The 20,083-nt window shown below is 42.9% G+C and overlaps 2 protein-coding genes and 1 long non-coding RNA gene across 3 annotated transcripts; all 3 read left to right on the forward strand.

Annotated features, from left to right (window-relative positions):
* The first annotated feature begins 8,297 nt into the window (after positions 1-8,297).
* Positions 8,298-9,556, forward strand: LOC132958906 (L-selectin-like). Its single transcript, XM_061031988.1, has 2 exons — positions 8,298-8,425; positions 9,141-9,556. The coding sequence occupies exons 1-2, from the start codon at positions 8,389-8,391 to the stop codon at positions 9,554-9,556; spliced, it is 453 nt and encodes a 150-aa protein (XP_060887971.1). The 5' UTR covers positions 8,298-8,388.
* A 326-nt stretch (positions 9,557-9,882) lies between these two features.
* Positions 9,883-10,926, forward strand: LOC132958603 (putative C-type lectin domain family 20 member A). The gene is made up of 3 exons (XM_061031550.1): positions 9,883-10,228; positions 10,363-10,454; positions 10,659-10,926. The coding sequence occupies exons 1-3, from the start codon at positions 9,916-9,918 to the stop codon at positions 10,794-10,796; spliced, it is 543 nt and encodes a 180-aa protein (XP_060887533.1). The 5' UTR covers positions 9,883-9,915; the 3' UTR covers positions 10,797-10,926.
* A 4,974-nt stretch (positions 10,927-15,900) lies between these two features.
* LOC132958841 (uncharacterized) lies at positions 15,901-16,717 on the forward strand. The gene is made up of 3 exons (XR_009666843.1): positions 15,901-16,247; positions 16,374-16,495; positions 16,582-16,717. It is a non-coding gene; the product is annotated as an uncharacterized LOC132958841 (long non-coding RNA).
* The last annotated feature ends 3,366 nt before the right edge of the window (positions 16,718-20,083 follow it).

Below are 20,083 nucleotides of genomic sequence, written 5' to 3' on the forward strand. Positions count from 1 at the left end.
TGATTCAATCAAAAAAATTAAATTATCAGACACTTCAGCCATAAGGAGAGTGGAGGTCCTCGCATTGGACGTCTTCGAGTCTCTTTTGGACAAACTGAGGAAAGCAGAGGTGATGTCGCTAGCTGTGGATGAATCAACGGACAACAGTGATATAGCACAATAGAATAGAATAGAATGTCTTTATTGTCATTATACAATTGTACAACAAAATTATTTGGCTTCACCTTAAAGTGCACACACATGCAAGCATCCACAGCCAAAAACAACAAAAGAAGAAAATAAAAAAAAGGAACTCTCATTCAGGTAAGATGGGCATTGTATGGTAGGAGTTATTTACAGGTGGTAGCATAACAGAATATAAATAGATATTGCAGAAATATAAAATAAATATTGCACAGTATGAAATGTAAAATATTGCAGAAATATAAAAATAAATATATCACAGTATGAAATGTAAGATATTGCAGAAATATAAAATAAATATTGCATATGTGTGGTGAGGGTGGGACGGTCAACGCATGTCCAGGTTTAGTGTGGTTATGGCTCTGGGGAAGAAGCTGTCCTTGAGTCTGTTTGTCCGTGCTCTGACAGACCTGTAGCGTCTGCCAGAGGGCAACATGTCGAACAGATGAAAGCCGGGGTGCGAGCTGTCCTTTACAATGTTTTTTGCTCTGTTCAGGCAGCGGGAGTTATAAATGTCTTTAAGTGAGGGGAGTGTGCAGCCGATGATCTTTTGTGCTGTGTTTATTACTCTCTGAAGCCCCTTTCTGTCTGCTTCAGTGCAGCTGGCGTACCACACTGTGATGCAGTACAGCAGCAGGCTCTCGATGGAAGAGCAGTAGAAGTTCACCAGCAGCTTCTCATTCAGGTTGTTCTTCCTGAGCACTCTCAGGAAGTGCAGGCGCTGCTGTGCCTTCTTGGTGATCTCAGAGATGTTGGGAGTACAGGAGAGGTCAGCAGAGATGAGGGTGCCCAGGAACTTGAAGGTTTGGACCCTCTCTACACAGACACCGTTGATGTGGAGGGGAGCTGGGTCTGCGCAGTGCTTCCTGAAGTCAAAGATGATTTCCTTTGTTTTCGTGGTGTTCAGTGCCAGGTTGTTCACTGAACACCACCTTGTCAACTTCAGGATCTCATCCCTGTATGCAGACTCGTCTCCCCCTGAGATTAGTCCAACCACAGTGGTATCGTCTGCGAACTTGACGATGGTGCTACCGGGGTGGGTTGGGCTACAGTCGTATGTGTAGAGGGAGTACAGTAGTGGGCTCAGCACACATCTTTGTGGAGAGCCGGTGCTGAGTGTGCGGGTGGAGGAGACGTGGGGTCCAAGTTTAACAGTCTGGGGACGGCTCAACGCAGTGTGGAGAGCTATGGCTATGGCGTCCTCTGTGGATCTGTTTACTCTATAAGCAAACTGGTGTGGGTCGAAGGTCTGAGGAAGGCTGGCTTTGATGTGGTGTAAAACCAGCCTCTCAAAGCACTTCACGATGACCGGTGTTAGAGCCACTGGACGGTAGTCGTTGAGGCTGTCCGTGGTTGATTTCAGGCAGGATGGAATGGTGGCTTGTGACAGGGAGAGGTTGAAGATGCAGGTGAAGACTTGTAAGAGCTGGTCTGCACAGGCTTTGAGCACCTTCCCTGGTACTCCGTCTGGGCCAGCTGCCTTCCTGGGGTTTACTGCTCTTAGCACTCACTTCGTGCTCCTGTGAGTGTGACGGTGCTATGTGCTGGTGGAGGCTGAGGTAGTGTGGCTGTGTGGAGCTCAGTTTTCTCAAACCTTGCGAAGAAGCAGTTCAGCTCCTCTGCCAGCGAGGCGTCCGAGTTCCCAGGTGATGTTGCAGCCCCTGAAGTTTGTGATTTGTTGTATGCCTTGCCACACCTGTCGTGGGTTGTTGTCAGAGAGGTGGTCCTCTATCCTCCTCCTGTAGGCCGACTTAGCATCCTTGATTCCTCTCTTCAGGTCGGCTCTAGAAGCACAGTGCTCTATCACCTGACCTGAAGGCAGAGTCGTGGTTTCTAAGCAGCATTCGGACCTGGCTGGTCATCCAGGGTTTCTGGTTGGGAAAAATCCGGATGCTTTTTTCAACAGTGACATTTTTAATGCAGTACTTGATGTAGGTCAGTACTGTCTCTGTGTGTTCTGCCAGGTCCTGATGTTCAAATACATCTCACTGGGTGTTAGCAAAGCAGTCCTGTAGCTGAGAAAGTACATCCTCAGGCCAAGTTGTAACAGTCTTTGTAAGGGGTGTAGTTCTCCTCCTGAGAGGGGTGTATGCCGGGGTAAGGAGCAGAGAGAGGTGGTCTGACTGGCCTAGGTGAGGGAGAGGTATGGCTCTGTATGCGTGCTTGATGTTAGAGTAAACATGATCAAGTGTGTTTGCACCCCTGGTTGGACACTTAACGTGCTGAAAGAATTTCGGGAGAACCGTCTTAAGGTTTGCCTGATTAAAATCCCCAGCTATAATGTGAACTCCATCGGGGTGAGCACGCAGCTGTGTGTTTACTGTGTTTAGCAGGGTGGAGAGAGCTGTGCTAACATTAGCATCCGGAGGTATATATACAGCCGTAACTATCACTACTGTTAGCTCTCTGGGTAAGAAAAATGGTCTGCATTTAACTGACATGAATTCAATGTCGGGGAACAGTATTTATCTATGATTATGCTATTGTTGGACCAGTCGTTCTGTACGTAAATGCAAAGACCCCCTCCTCTGCTCTTACCGGAGTCTTTGTTTCTGTCCCAGCAGTGGAGAGTGCGGCCTGCTAGCTGTACTGCAGCATCGGGGATCCGCGGGTGAAGCCAGGTCTCAGTTATAATCATAACACAGCAGTTACGAACATAGCGATTCCCAGCCATTTGTAGTTCCAGCTCGTCCATCTTGTGAGCCATTGATCTCGCGTTTGTGAGGAACATACTGGGCAGAGGAGGCTTGTGTGGCTGTGTTCTGAGTTTCACCAGAAGGCCTGACCGGCGTCCTCGCTTCTGCTTTCTCTCCCTCCGCTGTCTCCGCCGCCTCCGCCGCCTGCTGGACCTGATAACAATCCACGGAGAGCCCAATGCTCTCGCGATGTCGTCGGGTATATTGTGAGTGCGTTGAAAGTCGCCTGTGATAGGTAACTCGTGCCGAAAACCAATGTCGAGTAAGTCCTAGTGGCTATAGCAGCGATTTGCACAAGTATTCACATAAAACATTAACGATAAACACAGAAAATAGCACAAAAAGGGAGAGCCGTGAGCCGCATCTTGGATCCGTTCCCTGTGTCTGTGTACAATTGTGTATTTATGTCAGATTCTATGACGGTGAATGTTTTCGGTAAGATCTACTTGGATTAATTCCTTTGGAAGGTCAGACGACTGGTGAGATATTGTTTTAAAAAATTATCTCATTCTTTGAAGAGAACAATTTAGACGTGGGACATATTAACATGCTAGTAACGGACGGGGCACCCGCGATGGCGGGCAGGACTCAGGGACTGTCAGCAAGGTTGGCGGTTGTTTCTCCACAGCTGAGATCATTACATAGTTTGATCCACCAAAGTCTTCTGTGTGATAAACTAAGCGGTGAGTTAAAAGAAACCATGGACTCTGTCATGGCAGTAATTAACTTTATTCGTTGTACCTCCAGCTTACAGCACCGCCTTTTCAGACAGTTGTTGACGGACATGTCATCACAATATAATGACTTGCTTACACATAATGACATGAGATGGCTCAGCAAAGGAAACGCATGGAAACGTTTTTGTGAACTCAGAGAGGAGATACTGGTGTTTCTCCGTAATTCAAAGCAGAAAAAGCCAATACTTTTGTGTCTTATGGAGAACGAGGACTTTTGTGCTGCGGTTTGCTTTTTGTGTGACATTTTTCATCACATGAACCACCTTAACACGGAGCTGGAAGGCAGGGATAAAACAGAGATTCAGCTTCTGGAGAGACTTAATGCTTTTCAGAGAAAGCTCTCTCTTTTTTCTGCTGATCTATGTCCAGGCTAAATGCTTAATTTCCCCACACTGTGTAAATCAGGCCTACCTATCACAGAGGCAATGACCAGATTCATAGATGCTTTGAAAATAAACTTTACCTCAAGATTTGAACATTTCAGTATTCCCACAGAGGTAATGACATTTGTGAAGGACACTTTCTGTGTGGATGTCGATGGAGAGTTTGCATTTTATGCAAAGGAACTGGTCACCTCACTGGATGAGGCATCTTTGCAACTTGAACTGATTGACATTCAGTCATCTGATGACCTGCGACAGTCATTCCAGCTGACAGGTTTTCAAAAGTTCTGGACTCATGCAGTGAGCAAGGAGAAATTCCCTCATTCAAGGAGTCTGGCGCTTTTCATTCTCACTATGTTTAACTCAACTTACACATGTGAATCCTCATTCTCACACATGAATGCCATTAAGACTACTAATCGTGCATCACTCACTGCCCAGCATCTGCACCACTGTCTGCACATTGCTCTGACAACCTACACTCCTGACTTCAGAAATTTCTCTCATTAAATGTCGGCTACATGATAAACAACAGTTGTAAGTTATACGTTTTGATATTTGCAGGTTGTTTGTACCAGTTAGAATATTACTGCTGAATCTTTTATATCAATAATGCAATATTATGCACTTAATGTGGCCACTGGTGTGGACAGATTTTTGATAAATAGTGCATTTTAAATACTGAAGGATTTTCCTTGTAAAAAAAACTCTGCTCTGTCATTGTTGGATTTCTATCCATAGTTAGCAACTGCTGGCTGAGCAGACTGTTCTTGGCAGCAGTATTGTTAGTATTTAGGATTAATTTTAGCAGGTTGTTTGTTACAATTTAAATGTTACTCAGGTGCCTTAATATTCACTTAATGTTATATTATGCACGTAATGTAGCCATAGATGTGGCATGGCTCACATGGACTGTTTATTAAGGTGTCTGATGATGCAATATTTGCCTTGATACTTTGCACTTTTATTGTTATAATTGTTTGTGATTCAAAAATGTTTTTGTTGGTAAGATTGAGTGCACTTAAGCCCATGTTGTCTGTTAATGAAATGGCTAAATTTCTAAATGTCTGGTATTGCTCACTCAGATTATTGCTTACGTTGTATGGTCATTTGAATGTAGATATGACTTTTTCATGTTGTGTCATGATGCAATGCAATGTTGCTGTTGTGCATTTAAAAATACAGTATGCACTTTCCAATATGTTGTTCCTAATTGTATTCAAAAAGCTGCTAAAATGATTACCCATATTTGGAGCGATATATCTCAGGCCCCTCATTTAGTATCTGTTTTTGGTATCTGGCCCTCAGTAAAAACTAAATAAATAGCCCTGGTTTACAGGGTACCTGTTTGAAAGCATCTGCCCGAGAGCGTTTATCTGATCAATTCAAGTTTGGTGTCAAATTAAAGTAGACAAGTTGAAGAATAAAAGTTAAAATCATGAGGTTTTGAAATAAGGAGTGGCCGTGGCGTGATGTCAAAGTTTGATGTCGTCTTTGGCATCGTGCCAAAAACAGTAAATGCTTATAACTCTACTATGCAGTGTTCAATCATCACCAAAAAATGCATGCATGACAAAGAGCCCGCCCTGAACACATCCATGATTTAATTTTTTTAATTAGTCACAGCGCCACCTGTTGACAACAGGAGGTCACTCCGTCTGAGCACTGTTTCCTTTGCACTAGCCATTGCTACACTGCTACTTGCTTGTATCTCCCTCAAAATCACTGTTGACCATCAGAAGACCTTCACCATACGACCTTTACAAGCACAAAGGCCTGCGTGAAAAGCTGTTCCCTCACGGACACGTCATTCGCCATCAGACAAAAAAATGTTATTTGAGGGGCTTAAAATTGCTTAACATGGTCGTATACACACAGCACTTCATATACATCATCCCAGTGGCAAAGTCAAACTTTTCTTGTGGGTGAAGTGAGTAGGCGTGGCTAAATGGTTCAGTGGCGCCCCCTTGAAAATTTCAAAAAGGCCTCCCCATAGGGTTTTTTTTCTCCGAAATGCATAAAAATGATTCTGTATATTAAACATGTCAGGACCTACATAAAATTCTGCATTTCATAGGTTCCCTTTTTGAACGAACTTGCCAGAGAGTGTCATCCCATAATGTAAATTCCATTTCTACACATTCAGGAGTGAGTTGTGAGTGCATAAAATACTCTACTCACCATAATATATGTAGCCTACAGTCTAGTGTTTTTTTTTTTTTTTGAAAGATGAACACATCTGTGATCGGGCTGAGTCCAGTGCACAGTCTATTCACAATAAGTCCAGCTTCAGAAAACACTCTCTGCTGACCGTCTCATTTTCTCCTCACTTTTTTCCATATGTCTTCTTCTTTTAAAGCTGACACACCAAGGAGATCGTCGGCCGTCAGTTCTAGTTTGACCATCGGTGAGCGGCCGTCGCCCTAGTTTTAGTTTCTAGCGGTGTGTCCGTCTGCCTTTTTTTGGGCGATTTGACATGTTGAATCGGCGTCGGTGGTCGTTGGGACGAATCTCTCGGCACAGGTTCAGGAAAGCCCCTTAAGCATGCTGCTGTAGTATCCATGCTCTCACTCATTAGTGTGGTTTCTCCTTATTTGTCTTACTTGTCTCTCTTCTTTTCTGTGTTGACCGACAGCGGTGTGAAAATTGTCTTCTCGTATCATAACAACAGACTACCGCCGCCTGCTGACATGGAGAGTTATTTCCTCTCACGCATGCGTGGTGGTTGCCGGTCGGCTGTAGTCTTTGCGGTGTGTTCAAGTGCAACTTTTTGGCCAGGACTTGACCCTGGCCCTGCGACTTGAGGAGCACTGGCGGCTTGTCGGTTCATACATTTTTAATCGATTCAATTCATAACAGCGATTAATCGATTAACGATTAATCATTAACATTCGTAGTTTCTACTTACTTGGTCCATTACATTTCTCCTGACACAATGGAGGTGATCATACTCAACAATTGTCAACAATTTAAATCAAAGGGAAATTCATGCAAACATCGAAGCCAGATGCAAACTATGAGGCTCTGTTTTTCTTAGGAAGCAGAGAAGAAACACTGCACATAAACAACACCTTACATCAGACTTTCTTCTATTTATTTAACATTTTTTATACACTTTTTTTTGATAAACATTTTATAAAGAATATTATCATTATGCTTAAGTTACTGAAACCCCAATTAATCTGGTAAAGAATAGTTTTTTATTGCAACAGTCAAACATGGGAGGGGAGAGATTTTGAGGGAGAGGGGTGTAATGAGATTGGGAGAGGGGAGGTCACATCCTGTCAGTGCATTTCACCCTCTTCCTATGATAGCTGCTCTTTTGCTTTAAATTGTGTTTTCGTTTTACATACACATTTGTTTAAGTACATTTATTTGAGTTACTAAGTTATTATGTCAAATAATCACAGATTTAAGTCACAGATAATTTGGATCATTTGATCAGATCAGGAAATTGAGAAATTATGAAAATATATTTGCTGGCTATAACGCAGCGCTGTTTGACAGTCTGTGTGGAGAAGTTCACAGACTACAGCTGGCTGACGTTACGATCGTTAAGTTATCGATTGTTAAGTTATCGATTGTTAAGTTATCGATTGTTGCTAAAAGCAGACACGGTGGAAGTGAACGGAGAAAAGTTGAACGTACGTTCCCGACTCGGTCCATACGGATAGCGGATATACAGTGTTCCGTTGCACAGTTGCACTACAAGTAAACAGGTGCGCGTGGTGGTTGGCGTTCCGGTGTGTGTTTGCAGCCATGTATGTTGGTGTGTCTATCGTCTCAGCGTGCCCCCGCGATGACCCGTCTGCAGACAGCAGAGGAGCAGGGACAAGAAGCCGCAGCTACATCATACGCGGTTTAGTTTAGTTTTAACATGACTGTTGGGATAAATATTTACCGCCATGAAGTGGATTGCTCGTTGAAGTTAACTCGCCAAACGGAAAATCAAGCCGCATTTAGAGCTTGTGGGTGTCAGCGGAGCGTCCGGAACCAGTCAAAAGAAACGAACAGTCAATCAGCTGCTATCTAGTACAAGCCACATAAATGGATGAGAGGGGAGATGACTACTAGAAGTCAGAGACGTTGTATTTAAGTTTATGTTCTGCTTGTTCAACAGTCGTTTGATGTATTGATATTTTGAACACACATTCAGAGAGGATTTGATTTGCAATTTGAATCGTCTTTTTTTTCTTTTGGTGCTCGTGATTGTCCTTTGGCGCTGGGTAAAACCTCTTTGGGTACTTGGGTCAAAGAATTCTCTATGCAGGAAAAATCCTGTGTCCACAGCTGGGATGAGGAGCTGGTGTTGAATTTCTTTAGATTTGCATATCAGTGTCAGTGATATAAGTAGAGACTGTTGTCGTATTCAGTTCACAGAGCACCACGATGGAGAAGTTCTGGCTGGGTCTCTTGTGTCTCTCAGGTCAGTAAACTCTGTTTAATTATAACTGCTTATTTTGTTACAATCCACAATGTCTTCAGTAATCAAGTGTTTTAAGGGGTTGTCTTTATGATTATATTGGTTGGTCTGAAAAAAATGTTAACCTTAAAAATTCAATAAAAAGCAATATATAAAATAGAATAATATAATAGAAGGCAGTGTACATATTATTTTTAATTTTGTTCGACAGGTGCATCTCCACATAAACAGAGACTTTGCACATTAATAGTTAATAATTTTATCACGATAAAAAATGTCATATCAGTCGATATCGATAATTATCACGATAATTGTCAATCATTATTTCTTTCAAATTTAAAATCTGATTTGAAAGTTGAAGAAACCAGATGGTTAATTATGGTTTAATTATTCTTTATTGTCGGGGAGCTGGAAATACTGATACGACAGTTTGCTGCTGGGGAGTCGCACTTACTGGCCTGCTGCTTACTGAGGGTCCACACCATAGACTGTTTATATTATTTACAATACGGTCCACACTAACACTCGTTTGGGACGTTTGGTCATTTCTTTCCTTCGGTGTGTTATAACGGGTCAGGTTTGTGGTGTCACCGTTTTAGCTGCACTTGTCTTCGGCACAGTTAACAGAGCACTTTACTCTGTTTTTTTGTCGCGCAGGCCTAGGTGCAGCAAAGCACCTGTTTATTTACTCTTTACTGTATGTGTGTTCTCCTCACAGGCTGGAACATCTCCTCATGCCTTCCCTCTCAGTACCACTATGTAGCTGAGCCTATGACTTGGACTGAAGCTCAGACCTACTGCAGAGAGACGTACACAGACCTTGCCACTGTTGAAAACATTGAAGAAATGGATCAACTTCTCTCCACAGTTCCATCTCTGCTTGATGAACATTTTGTCTGGATCGGCCTGTACAGTAAAATCGAGTGGAAATGGTCAGACGGCTACACAGAGAGTGGGGCTGATTATAGGAACTGGTCCCCTGCAGAACCCAACTTTTACGGACGTGAATTCTGTGCTGTAATTGGAGATAGTGGAACATTGTTCGATGACTTCTGCTCTCAGAGATATTATGTTATGTGTTACACAGGTAAGAGAGCAAGAAACAAGGGGCATGTCCAGGCTGTTTTGCTTTGATTGGCCCAACTTGGGCGCTGATTTATGAAGGAGTGGAATTAAGTTTTAGTGCACGCACACAGTAATAATAGGGTCGGTAATCTTCTAGTTAAAACATATACAGTCCATCAAAACTTTGATAGAGGACATACTGGCTGCTGCGTTGTTGTCAGAGAAGCCAGCACTTCAACATAGCATGTTTCCTTAATGTCTGATCATATAGTAAGGTCATTTAATGATTTAATTCATTATATATCTCACATATCTTTCTTTCAAAGAGGTTTAGTGAACATTTTACTTGGATTAATCATTTCCTTTTTTTTCTAACTCTAACTGCAGGGACACAACAGGATCCTGAGTTTGTCTTTGTCAATGAAAGAATGTCTTGGTCCGATGCTCAGAAGCACTGCAGGGAGAACTTCATAGACCTGGCCACTGTGAGGAACTTCAATGACACCAAGAAGTTCCTGAGCTGGCTGCCAAAAAGACTTGTGGTATGGATTGGTTTGTACAGAGATCCTGACATTAACTGGTCTAATGGGAGTCTCTCCACATACACATACTGGAAAGGCAGTTCAACTCCATTAGGCTCCATGAGCGTGGTTTGTGGAGCTGCGGAGATGCCAACATCAGGAAAATGGATTTTGTCTGACTGCGAAACTAAACTCCCGTTCGTTTGCTACAGCCCTCCATGTAAGTGATAAACTGACTTTCACTTGAACAAAGAGATTGTAGAATTAGATGATTATAATTTATGCTACACTGTCATTAATTGTAATGAAGCAGTAACTCAACAGCACAGTTTCTTCTTTATTTCTGCATGACAGCAAAACAGCAGGTGATAAAGCTCAGGATGAAGCCAGAGGACTCCACTGTGGATCTGAATGACCCTGCTGTGAAAGCAGACATACTGAAAAAGGTGAGTCTCCAAACTTTTTTTAGTAAACTTGAATTGCTTGACCAAGTGAGTGATGGGGGAATTTCTGTCTTCATTTGTGTGTTTGTTTGTTTGTTTGACTGTGTTTCTATCCTGTTAGCCTGCCAGGTGAAACTAATGCAAGCTCCCAGCAACAATACAGATTTAAGAACATGTTTAGAAATTGTTTCCATATGTATCTTTCAGCTCCAGGACAGGCTGAAGGAGAAAGGACTGAGTGGAGTCACCCTGAAGTGGAAAGAGCAGCCTGATGGGAAAGTTTTCCACAAGGAAGAAAAATGTTCTCAGAAGAAAAACGATGAAAACTTTAAGCTCTGCACATGAAATGTACCCGTGTTTAGCTGCACAGTAATGTGTGTTATCAATGTTGGATGATGATTCTATCTGAGACGTGCATTACAATAAGTGACTAAGGCATTCAGTGTGATAAATAATTATTTAAAAAGTGTATTGTAACTTTAACCCTTATCAATATCAGCGTTAGTGTGTCATTAATTTGTATTGCCATGAATAGATATACCTGCTTACAGTTACCAATGGGGGAAAGGGGATACAGGATTGATTATAATCTGGATCTGTTATAATCTGTGTTCTTAAAAAACTGTGTAATGTTATAAGATTTGTGTTTGTTTAGAAGACTGTTTACTTTAAAGTGAATCTCTGGCTTGCATGAGGAGGAGAGACGGTAAATGAACAGCTGTTAGATAGTACACTCATCTTGACACAATGCTCTGATTTATGTTGTGACATTAATGCTTTTTAGCTGACATCTGTCTCTGGAATTTGGGGATGTTGTGTAAGAGGGAGGCACCAAGCAGGTAAACATGAGGAGAGGCTTGTTGTCCATGTGCCGGGACATTAAAGGCACTTTTTAAGATTTTGGTTGAAACTGTCTTTAGGTCCTGACAGAAATTAAAAATTAATGTACTCTGAAAAAGGAACGAAGAAAATCCGTCATCATCTCATATCGGTCGGCCCGTACTTTCTATCATTATGCAGTATAATGAGGAGGGTATTCAGGGTAAAGTCATAGTTAATGACCTTTAAGTTATAGACTATGGTCATATAGAGGAAGTTCTGTTTGTGCATGTGATTGTAATTCATGCCTGTGTGTGTGAGAGAAGCATTTCTCTGAATAACAAAGGGAAAAATAAAGTGTATCAAATGAAAAAAATTCATTAAAATATATCATATAACTTATTTTCATCAGTGTGATGTCCCACTGTCATCTTCTTCTTTGGCCAATTATTGATTAATCAATTAACTTCCTACCATTTGTTAAGAGAGGACAGCTCTGTCTATGTCAGGGAATTACAAAGAATAGATCGATAGATCTTTAGGTCCTGACAGAAATCTCAAAATTAATGTGCTCTGAAAAAGGATCAAAGAAAATCCATCATCATCTCATATCGGTCGGCCCGTACTTTCTATCATTACGCAGTATAATGAGGAGGGTATTCAGGGTAAAGTCATAGTTAATGACCTTCAAGCTATAGACTATGGTCATATAGAGGAAGTTACTAATAAGCACTTCATAATGACTAATAAGCAGCCAGTATGCTACTAATTAGCATGCTAATAGACAATTAATAAATTAGGAATATTTTGACCTCAATTTTATTTTATTTTACAAAACCACATTCTGTGACATAAGAGTCACACATAAGAGTTTTTATCAGAGTTCAAGTATGTGGTAGAATTAATTAAAAGCTACTTAAAATAAGATGGTTGATCACATGATAACATTTTCTATAACACAGTTCTGTTTCAAATACACGCATCACTTAGACACCAAAATATATATTTACACAGTTCCACCTTCAGGTAAAAATGTAAATCTTCATTTGTAGACTTGTCATCTGTTCCATTGTGTAGACCTGTTGACGTCTTTGCATCCACTGAGCTATTGTTGGTGGTTTTGTGTGTCCGTCCAGTTCACACCATAGACTGTAAATATTAATAGACGAAGTCTGAGTGACATGACCCGTCTTTTTCAGAAGGGGGCTTTTGAGTCTCATTGATCTCCATGCTGGAAATCCTGACCCTTTCTGAATAGTCACAGTTCAGTATGCAGTACGTACAAATTGAATGAATCAATTAATCATCTCAATTTGAGGAGAAAAAGATGGCGACCAGGCCATTTTTCGCATAATGCCAAAAACTTATTTTTCTTGTTCCCCATGGAGACGATGGAACTTAAACAAGCCAGGGCCCGTTTCCGTGTGTGGAGGGTTCATTTAAAAAGCCTGGTTGTTGAAGTTTCGTCACAGATGTATTAATAAGTAATTTTAAAATATATTCAGAGATGATTGAGGAATGTTTTCTCCTCAGTCATGTTGTGTTCAGACAGTCTGAAACGCTCCGTCTCCTCCCAACATGATGTGTCTGCTCCTCTCTCCTCCACACGCGTTATCTGTAAGAGAACATGTTTATCCTGACAGGAAGTTCACACCTGTGTATTTAGTGGTTCTTTCTCGCGCTAGAGTTTATAAAGGCACTCTCGTTTGGGCATGCGTAATGACGCTGGGAGCTCTGTGGCACATCTGGGAACTTTTTACCACAGCTTATAGCTTATTGCAAACTAAAGGTAAGTGGGCTCCTGTTAGAAACTCCACAGTGTCCCATCAGAGAGAAGCGTGGGGTCAAACATGATGTAATGTGAGAGGATGTTCTGATTATATTTGATGAAGGTGAAAATACATTGTCATTGTTTTATTTATCTGATTGATGTACTAGATGTTTCTTATGTCTCTTCACTGCTGTTTTTTATTTGATGGACTCATAGCCCACTCTTTTTTGTAATCCATCTGGTTAATTGAGTGTAGTTATGGGAAAACGAGTAAAATTGATCAATTAGATCTGTAAGCCTAATGTTTCTGTCTGTTTAATGGAAATACAAATTTTAACTTTTTGATGTTTGTCCTTCCTCAGGTGGTGCAGATCAGCCTGCTGCTTCTGCTGGAGCTCCTACTCCTACTCCTGAAGATACTCCTTCAGCAGCTCCTCCTGCTGCTGCTGTTCTTGCTGCGCCTCCTGTCGCTCTTCCTGCTTATCCCTTTGCTTATCCTCCTGCTCATCCTCACCTGTATCCTCCTGCTCATCCTCACCTGTATCCTCCTGCTCATCCTCACCTGTATCCTCCTGCTCATCCTCACCTCTATCCTCCTGCTCATCCTCACCTCTATCCTCCTGCTCATCCTCACCTGTATCCTCCTGCTCATCCTCACCTCTATCCTCTTGCTCCTCCTCACCTCTATCCTCCTGCTCCTCCTCACCTCTATCCTCCTGCTCATCCTCACCTCTATCCTCCTGCTCCTCCTCACCTCTATCCTCCTGCTCATCCTCACCTCTATCCTCCTGCTCCTCCTCACCTCTATCCTCCTGCTCATCCTCACCTCTATCCTCTTGCTCCTCCTCACCTCTATCCTCCTGCTCCTCCTCACCTCTATCCTCCTGCTCCTCCTCACCTCTATCCTCCTGCTCCTCCTCACCTCTATCCTCCTGCTCCTCCTCACCTCTATCCTCCTGCTCATCCTCACCTCTATCCTCTTGCTCCTCCTCACCTCTATCCTCCTGCTCCTCCTCACCTCTATCCTCCTGCTCATCCTTGTGCTCACCATCCAGCTTTCTCTCCCTCCTTCCCTCGGGCTGATCTTAGCTCTGCTCATGCTGATCCTGCTCTTCCTCACCCTGACCTCGTTTTCCCTCACCTTGACCCCGACCCTGCTCTGCCTAACCCTGATCCGCCTATTGCTGCTGCTGAACCTTACCCTCAACCCACTCCTCCTTTTGCTAGTGGTGGCCCTCTTTTTGCTCGTGCTGACCCTGACCCCGCTTTGCCTGACCCTGCTTTGCCTGACCCCGCTTTGCCTGACCCCGCTTTGCCTGACCCTGACCCTGACCCTGACCCCGCTTTGCCTGACCCTGCTTTGCCTGGCCCTGACCCTGCTTTGCCTGACCCCGCTTTGCCTGACCCTGCTTTGCCTGGCCCTGACCCTGCTTTGCCTGACCCCGCTTTGCCTGACCCTGCTTTGCCTGGCCCTGACCCTGCTTTGCCTGGCCCTGACCCTGCTTTGCCTGGCCCTGACCCTCTTTTCGCTCATGTTGACCCTGAAGCTCTCATTGAGCTTCGTAAGCTAATCGAGTTCCTTGAAATGCATCTTTATCGGCGTCGTGATGAAGACGAGGAGTCTGAGCCCTACAGTGACCATTCACAGTCCATGGATGAAGATGATGAAGATGATGAGGAGGCGGAGTCTGGCAGCAACTTTTCACAGTCCATGGATGAGGAAGACGAGGAGGAGAAAAGAAGATTCCCAAAGAAGCTTTTGCGTCTGGCTGGGCTTTAAAACCCTGAGTAGCATCTTGCACCAGGAGCATTTCTTTCTTTCTTGATGGCAGGGACAACGGACCCTTTTTTATTATGTTTGCCTTTGCGTCTGGCTGGGCAGACTAACCCAGGGGAAGTCTTTGCGTCTCGCAGAGCTGTCAATATCCCAGGTAGCGTCTTGCACCGGGTCTTTATTGGACTACCACTTTTCTTTTTTTAGCACGAGGGCTGGATTGACTTTTCTTGGATCCTGAGGACCGCTCTTTGCGTCTGGCTGGGGCGGCGATGCCTTAGGTAGCTCTTGCGTCTGGCAGGGCTGTCGACGCCTCGTGCATTCAACAGGACAGGAACCTTCAGTGTAGACGTGTGGACAGAAGACAGAAGACGGACCAAAAATCTGCAAAAACTAACAAATCAACAGAGGATATATTGGACGAGCTCCTCTAAGTCATGCAGTGTGGACAGAAAAGGTAAGTATGGAGCTCTGGTTCAGCTCAGTCTGTAGAGCAGACGCCTCAAATACGGAGACCACAGTCCTCGACACACTGGTCCCTGGTTTGACTCCCGAGCTTGCCACTCGCTCTTACAAAACATTACCTCTCTTTATCCAAAAAAATACTGTTTAAGAAGAGAAGGTAGGTATGAGCCTCTGGATCAGTAATGTCTCTTATTTAAATATTCAAAGTCTGTCTTGCTAACCACTCTGTGTGTCATTTTGTCTTTGATCGAACTCCATCTCTTGAGCTGCTCCTCGTCGCTAAGGACGAGGAAGGTAAGTACCAGTTTTCAGATCGTGGGTTGATCTTCGATACAGCTTTTCCATCACTGGTATCAGGATCCAAACACTAAACCTGCTTCTTACATGTTAAATCATATTAATTTACTAAGATGATTTATCTGTCTTACTAACCTTTTATATCTCTCTCTCTCTCTCTCTAACACATGAGCTGCTGTGAAAAAGGTACGTACGAGCGTCTGACAGAGAAAAGACTCCAGTGTCGTTAACCGTCTCTAGACCTCGTGTTTAGGGTGTGAACTCTGCCTTGTTTTAATCCTCAAACAAAGACGGCTTTGGATTTTTTTACTTTTAGACCGATGGAGTTCCGATCTGTGTCTGATTTATGAGGCTGTTACTGTGATTGGATGATAATCATCCTCCTTCAAATACAAACCTTCGCTTTGTTGTGAACTTAATTTAACTTTTTCAACTGACTCTTAAGAGGCTGTTGACTCACCTTTATGTCAAACTCAGCCTCTTCACTTCACAGCTCGAGGACGAAGAAGGAAGAAGACGAAGGTGAATGTGACCTTGATTCATTATTATCACATTTTTAATCACATTAATCTGTCTTCATCCTCGTGGTATTATTATTCATCTTACTAACCATCTTGTGTCTCTCCTCTTGTCCTACTCGGCCGCCTGTAGGATCAGAGGACCAGTCGAGGTGAGTGTCAGCTTCTCATCGAGTGTTTTTATAAAGACAGGGACACAAATTCATTATCCAATCATATTAAAGATACATGTTATACTGACTATTCTTTTGTTCTCTTCTCTGACTCCATCTCCTCAGCTGCTGCCCTTCACTGCAGGTGACGACGATCCAATAGGATCCGAGGACAGCAGGTGCAGAACATTCAGAGTTTCCATGAAGAAGAAGTGTTGAGATCCGACCTGCAGGAGGAGCAGACAGAGGTAACGACAATGACAATATAACTTCAGGAATAATCCAGAGACCATGCATCTCACTCTCTCTGTTGGACTCTGTGTTTGTTTTACAGACTCATCGTTCCTGCAGGACATCCAGGGTTACCGCGACGACAATGAAACAAACGGCAACTGCAGAGCGGATCATTTTTAGAGCGACGACCACAATACGAGCTGCAGAGAGAAACTGAGCTGTGTTTTCATCGTCAAGGTAAGTCCCAGTTTATAAAAGTAACACAAAGAGCAACGTTAACATGTGATGCAGATATGTCTCATTATAGACCATCAACTTTTTCTTTTAGCATAATCAAAGTATTTTTTCTGTTTCATGGGGAAGGACTGCCGATTCATTTGTGACCAAACCTGGGACCCTTCAGAGAGAAGATATCAACCAATCAGCATCCAGCTTCTGTTTCAACCAACCTTCTGAAAACATCTGGTTTGGTGTTACATTCAATAAAACCTGCAGACGTGCAAAGAAAGATTATGAATTTGGAGTTTTCTTAGACTTTAAGTAATTTTGGGTTGAAGCATTCAGTTTATTATAAAAGCTTCAAAGTTTATTTGGTTTATTACCGCGTTACAGACATTGTGTTGGATCTGAACTCACCTTTAAAATCATCAAAGACAAATAATCAAACTCTCTAATATGTTATTCTTTAAAGAAAGTTCAAATAAATATCTGTTAGAACTTAAATAGTCTGAGATGATTTATCTGAAGTTTATTAAACTCAATTAGAGTGAAACTGTCATCTTGATGTTGGATGTCTGGATGCAGTTAACTAAAACGACCACTAGGTGGTGCTGCTGCTGCAGAGATAACAGCTGATTCTAAGGAGCTGCGGAGGTTTGACCTTTGACCAGATGGTGCTGCAGAGAGGTGACCCAGAGGGGGGAGAGCACGTGTCGGGTATCTCTTCAATCTCTGTTAAATAACTGCATAAGAGTGATGCAGTGATTTCTTCTCTCCTGACATCTTTCCCCAGAGTCAGAGTAAGTCATATCATACTCTGTATACATTATGATCAAACATTTTTGGCCGATCTATTCCACAATCTTTCCATTTTTCCCCTCATTATTACTGCACAAATGGAGCCCTGGTGTACAGCGCCCCCTGCAGGACAAACCATTTTAGATCAATGTGCGTGGTCATATGTGCACCGCATACATGCAAACCTTTTCTGGCTTCAGAAATCCCTGTTTTGAGTTATTGTAGCGAGCTGTCTCGACGTATTAAACTGCTAATCGAACAAAGCAGTCAGATGTTCTGCTAAGATCCTCTGTTGGAGGAGTTTGGTTCAACGTGTGATTGTCTGTGACCTGTCTCTGATGTGTTTCAAACCAGCTTATAGTCCCTCTGACTGCACGTAAAAAATAATCTGCACCTTCATTTATGTTATATTCCTGCATGGCGTCTGTGTATGTCTGTACTGCAAACTCATTGTCCTCTGTGTCAATGTCAGAGCAGGCAGGAAGGTGACAGAGTGATTGACAGCTCCGTCTGTTCCTTTGACTGAGACATTTTTCCATCGAGCCGCACAGTCTGCACTGACAATGAACACACACACACACACACACACACACACACACACACACACACACACACACACACACACACTGTTCATGACGTCAGAGGAGGCTCGTTTCAGACAACAGGCTGTGATTGGCCGTCTGGAGGTTGTAGGTGTGGTCAAAGGAACATGAATGGATTCTGAGCAAAGGTGTTTGGGGTGTGTTCGAATTGTCCCTCCTATCTCCTTTCACTATCCACTTGACCTTAACCCCAGAAGCATTTAAGTGGCGGCCATGATAAGAGCCGTTCGAATTCTCTAAAAGTTAAGGAAAGGTGGGTCAGTGTTTCCTTTATAACCTCCTTTAGCATAGGATACACCGGACCATCCTTTACGAAAGGAGATGAGATATGACGGCCCACAATTCTTTGCGGCCGCAACATTTAGAGCGAGTCACACATCCGACCGTTCACGAACATTAACGATGACTGTAAAGGGGCTCAGCTCACATAAGGGATAAAAAGATAAGAGACATTTTTATCAGATGATGTTTTATTCAACATATTTCATTCACTTAAGAATGCTTTGTGCAGTTGTACATTTGTATGCTGAAAACATTATGTGTAGGTTATATCTTACATAAATGTAACAATTCATTTCATACAATCATATTTATGTTGATTTATGGTGGACAGGAAGCTGATGGTTTCACTTTTCTTACTTGTAGCCTGGTAGCCTATATTAATTTATTTCAATCCCAACCTTGTGGTATTAAGGATTATTTCACTGGTATGAAGGCACAGGGGAAAGTTTTTTAGATGCGTTTTTTGTAGTCCATTTTCGGAACATTGTAGTTTCAACACGGCAGACCCACGTCATTAACCTCCTCCGGCCCGTCGCATTTAATGACGTCGCCTAGTGGAAAATGTGGTCGGATTGTCAGAGCAACGAGATCGCCTTTCCCTAAGTCCTTTATGAATTCTCCTAACATCTTTCCTTAACCTCATGACGTTTTCCCCAGGGTTAAGGTAAAGTGGATAGTGAAAGGAGATAGGAGGGACAATTCGAACGCACCCTTGGTCATAGCATGGAGACCAGACACAAAGATGGTGACCATTAAGTCCGATAAGACCCGATTACCTGAGACATGTCACAGCGTGATAAACACCTGCAGCCTGATTTCTTCTATGAACGTGTCTCGACTCTCTGACTTGAATGATGTTGTTGAAATAGTGTTTCTCCTCACCTGATCTTATAGAGAAATCTCTTCACCTTTTGGATTCTATTAAAACTAAATCTTAATCATTATACTTTATACGAAACAGAAAATTTAATTAACTGCTAATAATAATACAATTTATTTAAAGGAAGAATGTGCAACATGTTACGCAAATGATAAATCCAGTCTCTCCTGTGTAAATGTGTCTCTGAGTCATGACTGTCTACAATGAGTGAGAAGCTTGAGTCCCGCTGGCTGTGTTGTTGTCAGAGCCGTGTTTACATGGACGGGACGGCCAGCTCCTCCCCTTGAGTTTAAAAGCTGTTTTATGGCCCTGACACACCAAGGAGACCATCGGCGTTGGTCCGTCTGTGAGCAGTCGCCCCCCTACTTTTTGAAGTGTGTCCAGCTCCGTCGCTACCCGTCTGCCCCAGTTGGCCTTTTTTTGGCTGATTCCACATTTTGAATTGGCGTGATCCGTCGCCGGCGAGGTTGGGGGTAGGAATCTCTCTGATTGGCTGTTCAGCTAAGCGAAACAGGTGAGCTAGTGCACGAGAAGAAATACGGAAGCGCCTCTTCTATTCTTGTTCCACTAATAAAAGACCAAGGGCTGACAACGCCAGCGCCATTTTCAACTTTCTATCAGACATGATTCTCCATTAGAAGTTCCTTTATTAGTGTTGTAGAGTGTTGAGCGACAGCGGTGAGAAAATTGTCTTCTCGTATCACAACAACGGTTAATTTATCCACGTCTTCTTCCGGTTTCCCCTTTTTGGAATGACGATTACAGACTACTGCCGCCTGCTGGCATGGAGAGTTATTTCCGCAGAACGTACATGGTGGTTG

This window comes from Labrus mixtus, chromosome 23 (assembly GCF_963584025.1).
Source record: "Labrus mixtus chromosome 23, fLabMix1.1, whole genome shotgun sequence".
Taxonomy (NCBI): domain Eukaryota; kingdom Metazoa; phylum Chordata; class Actinopteri; order Labriformes; family Labridae; genus Labrus; species Labrus mixtus.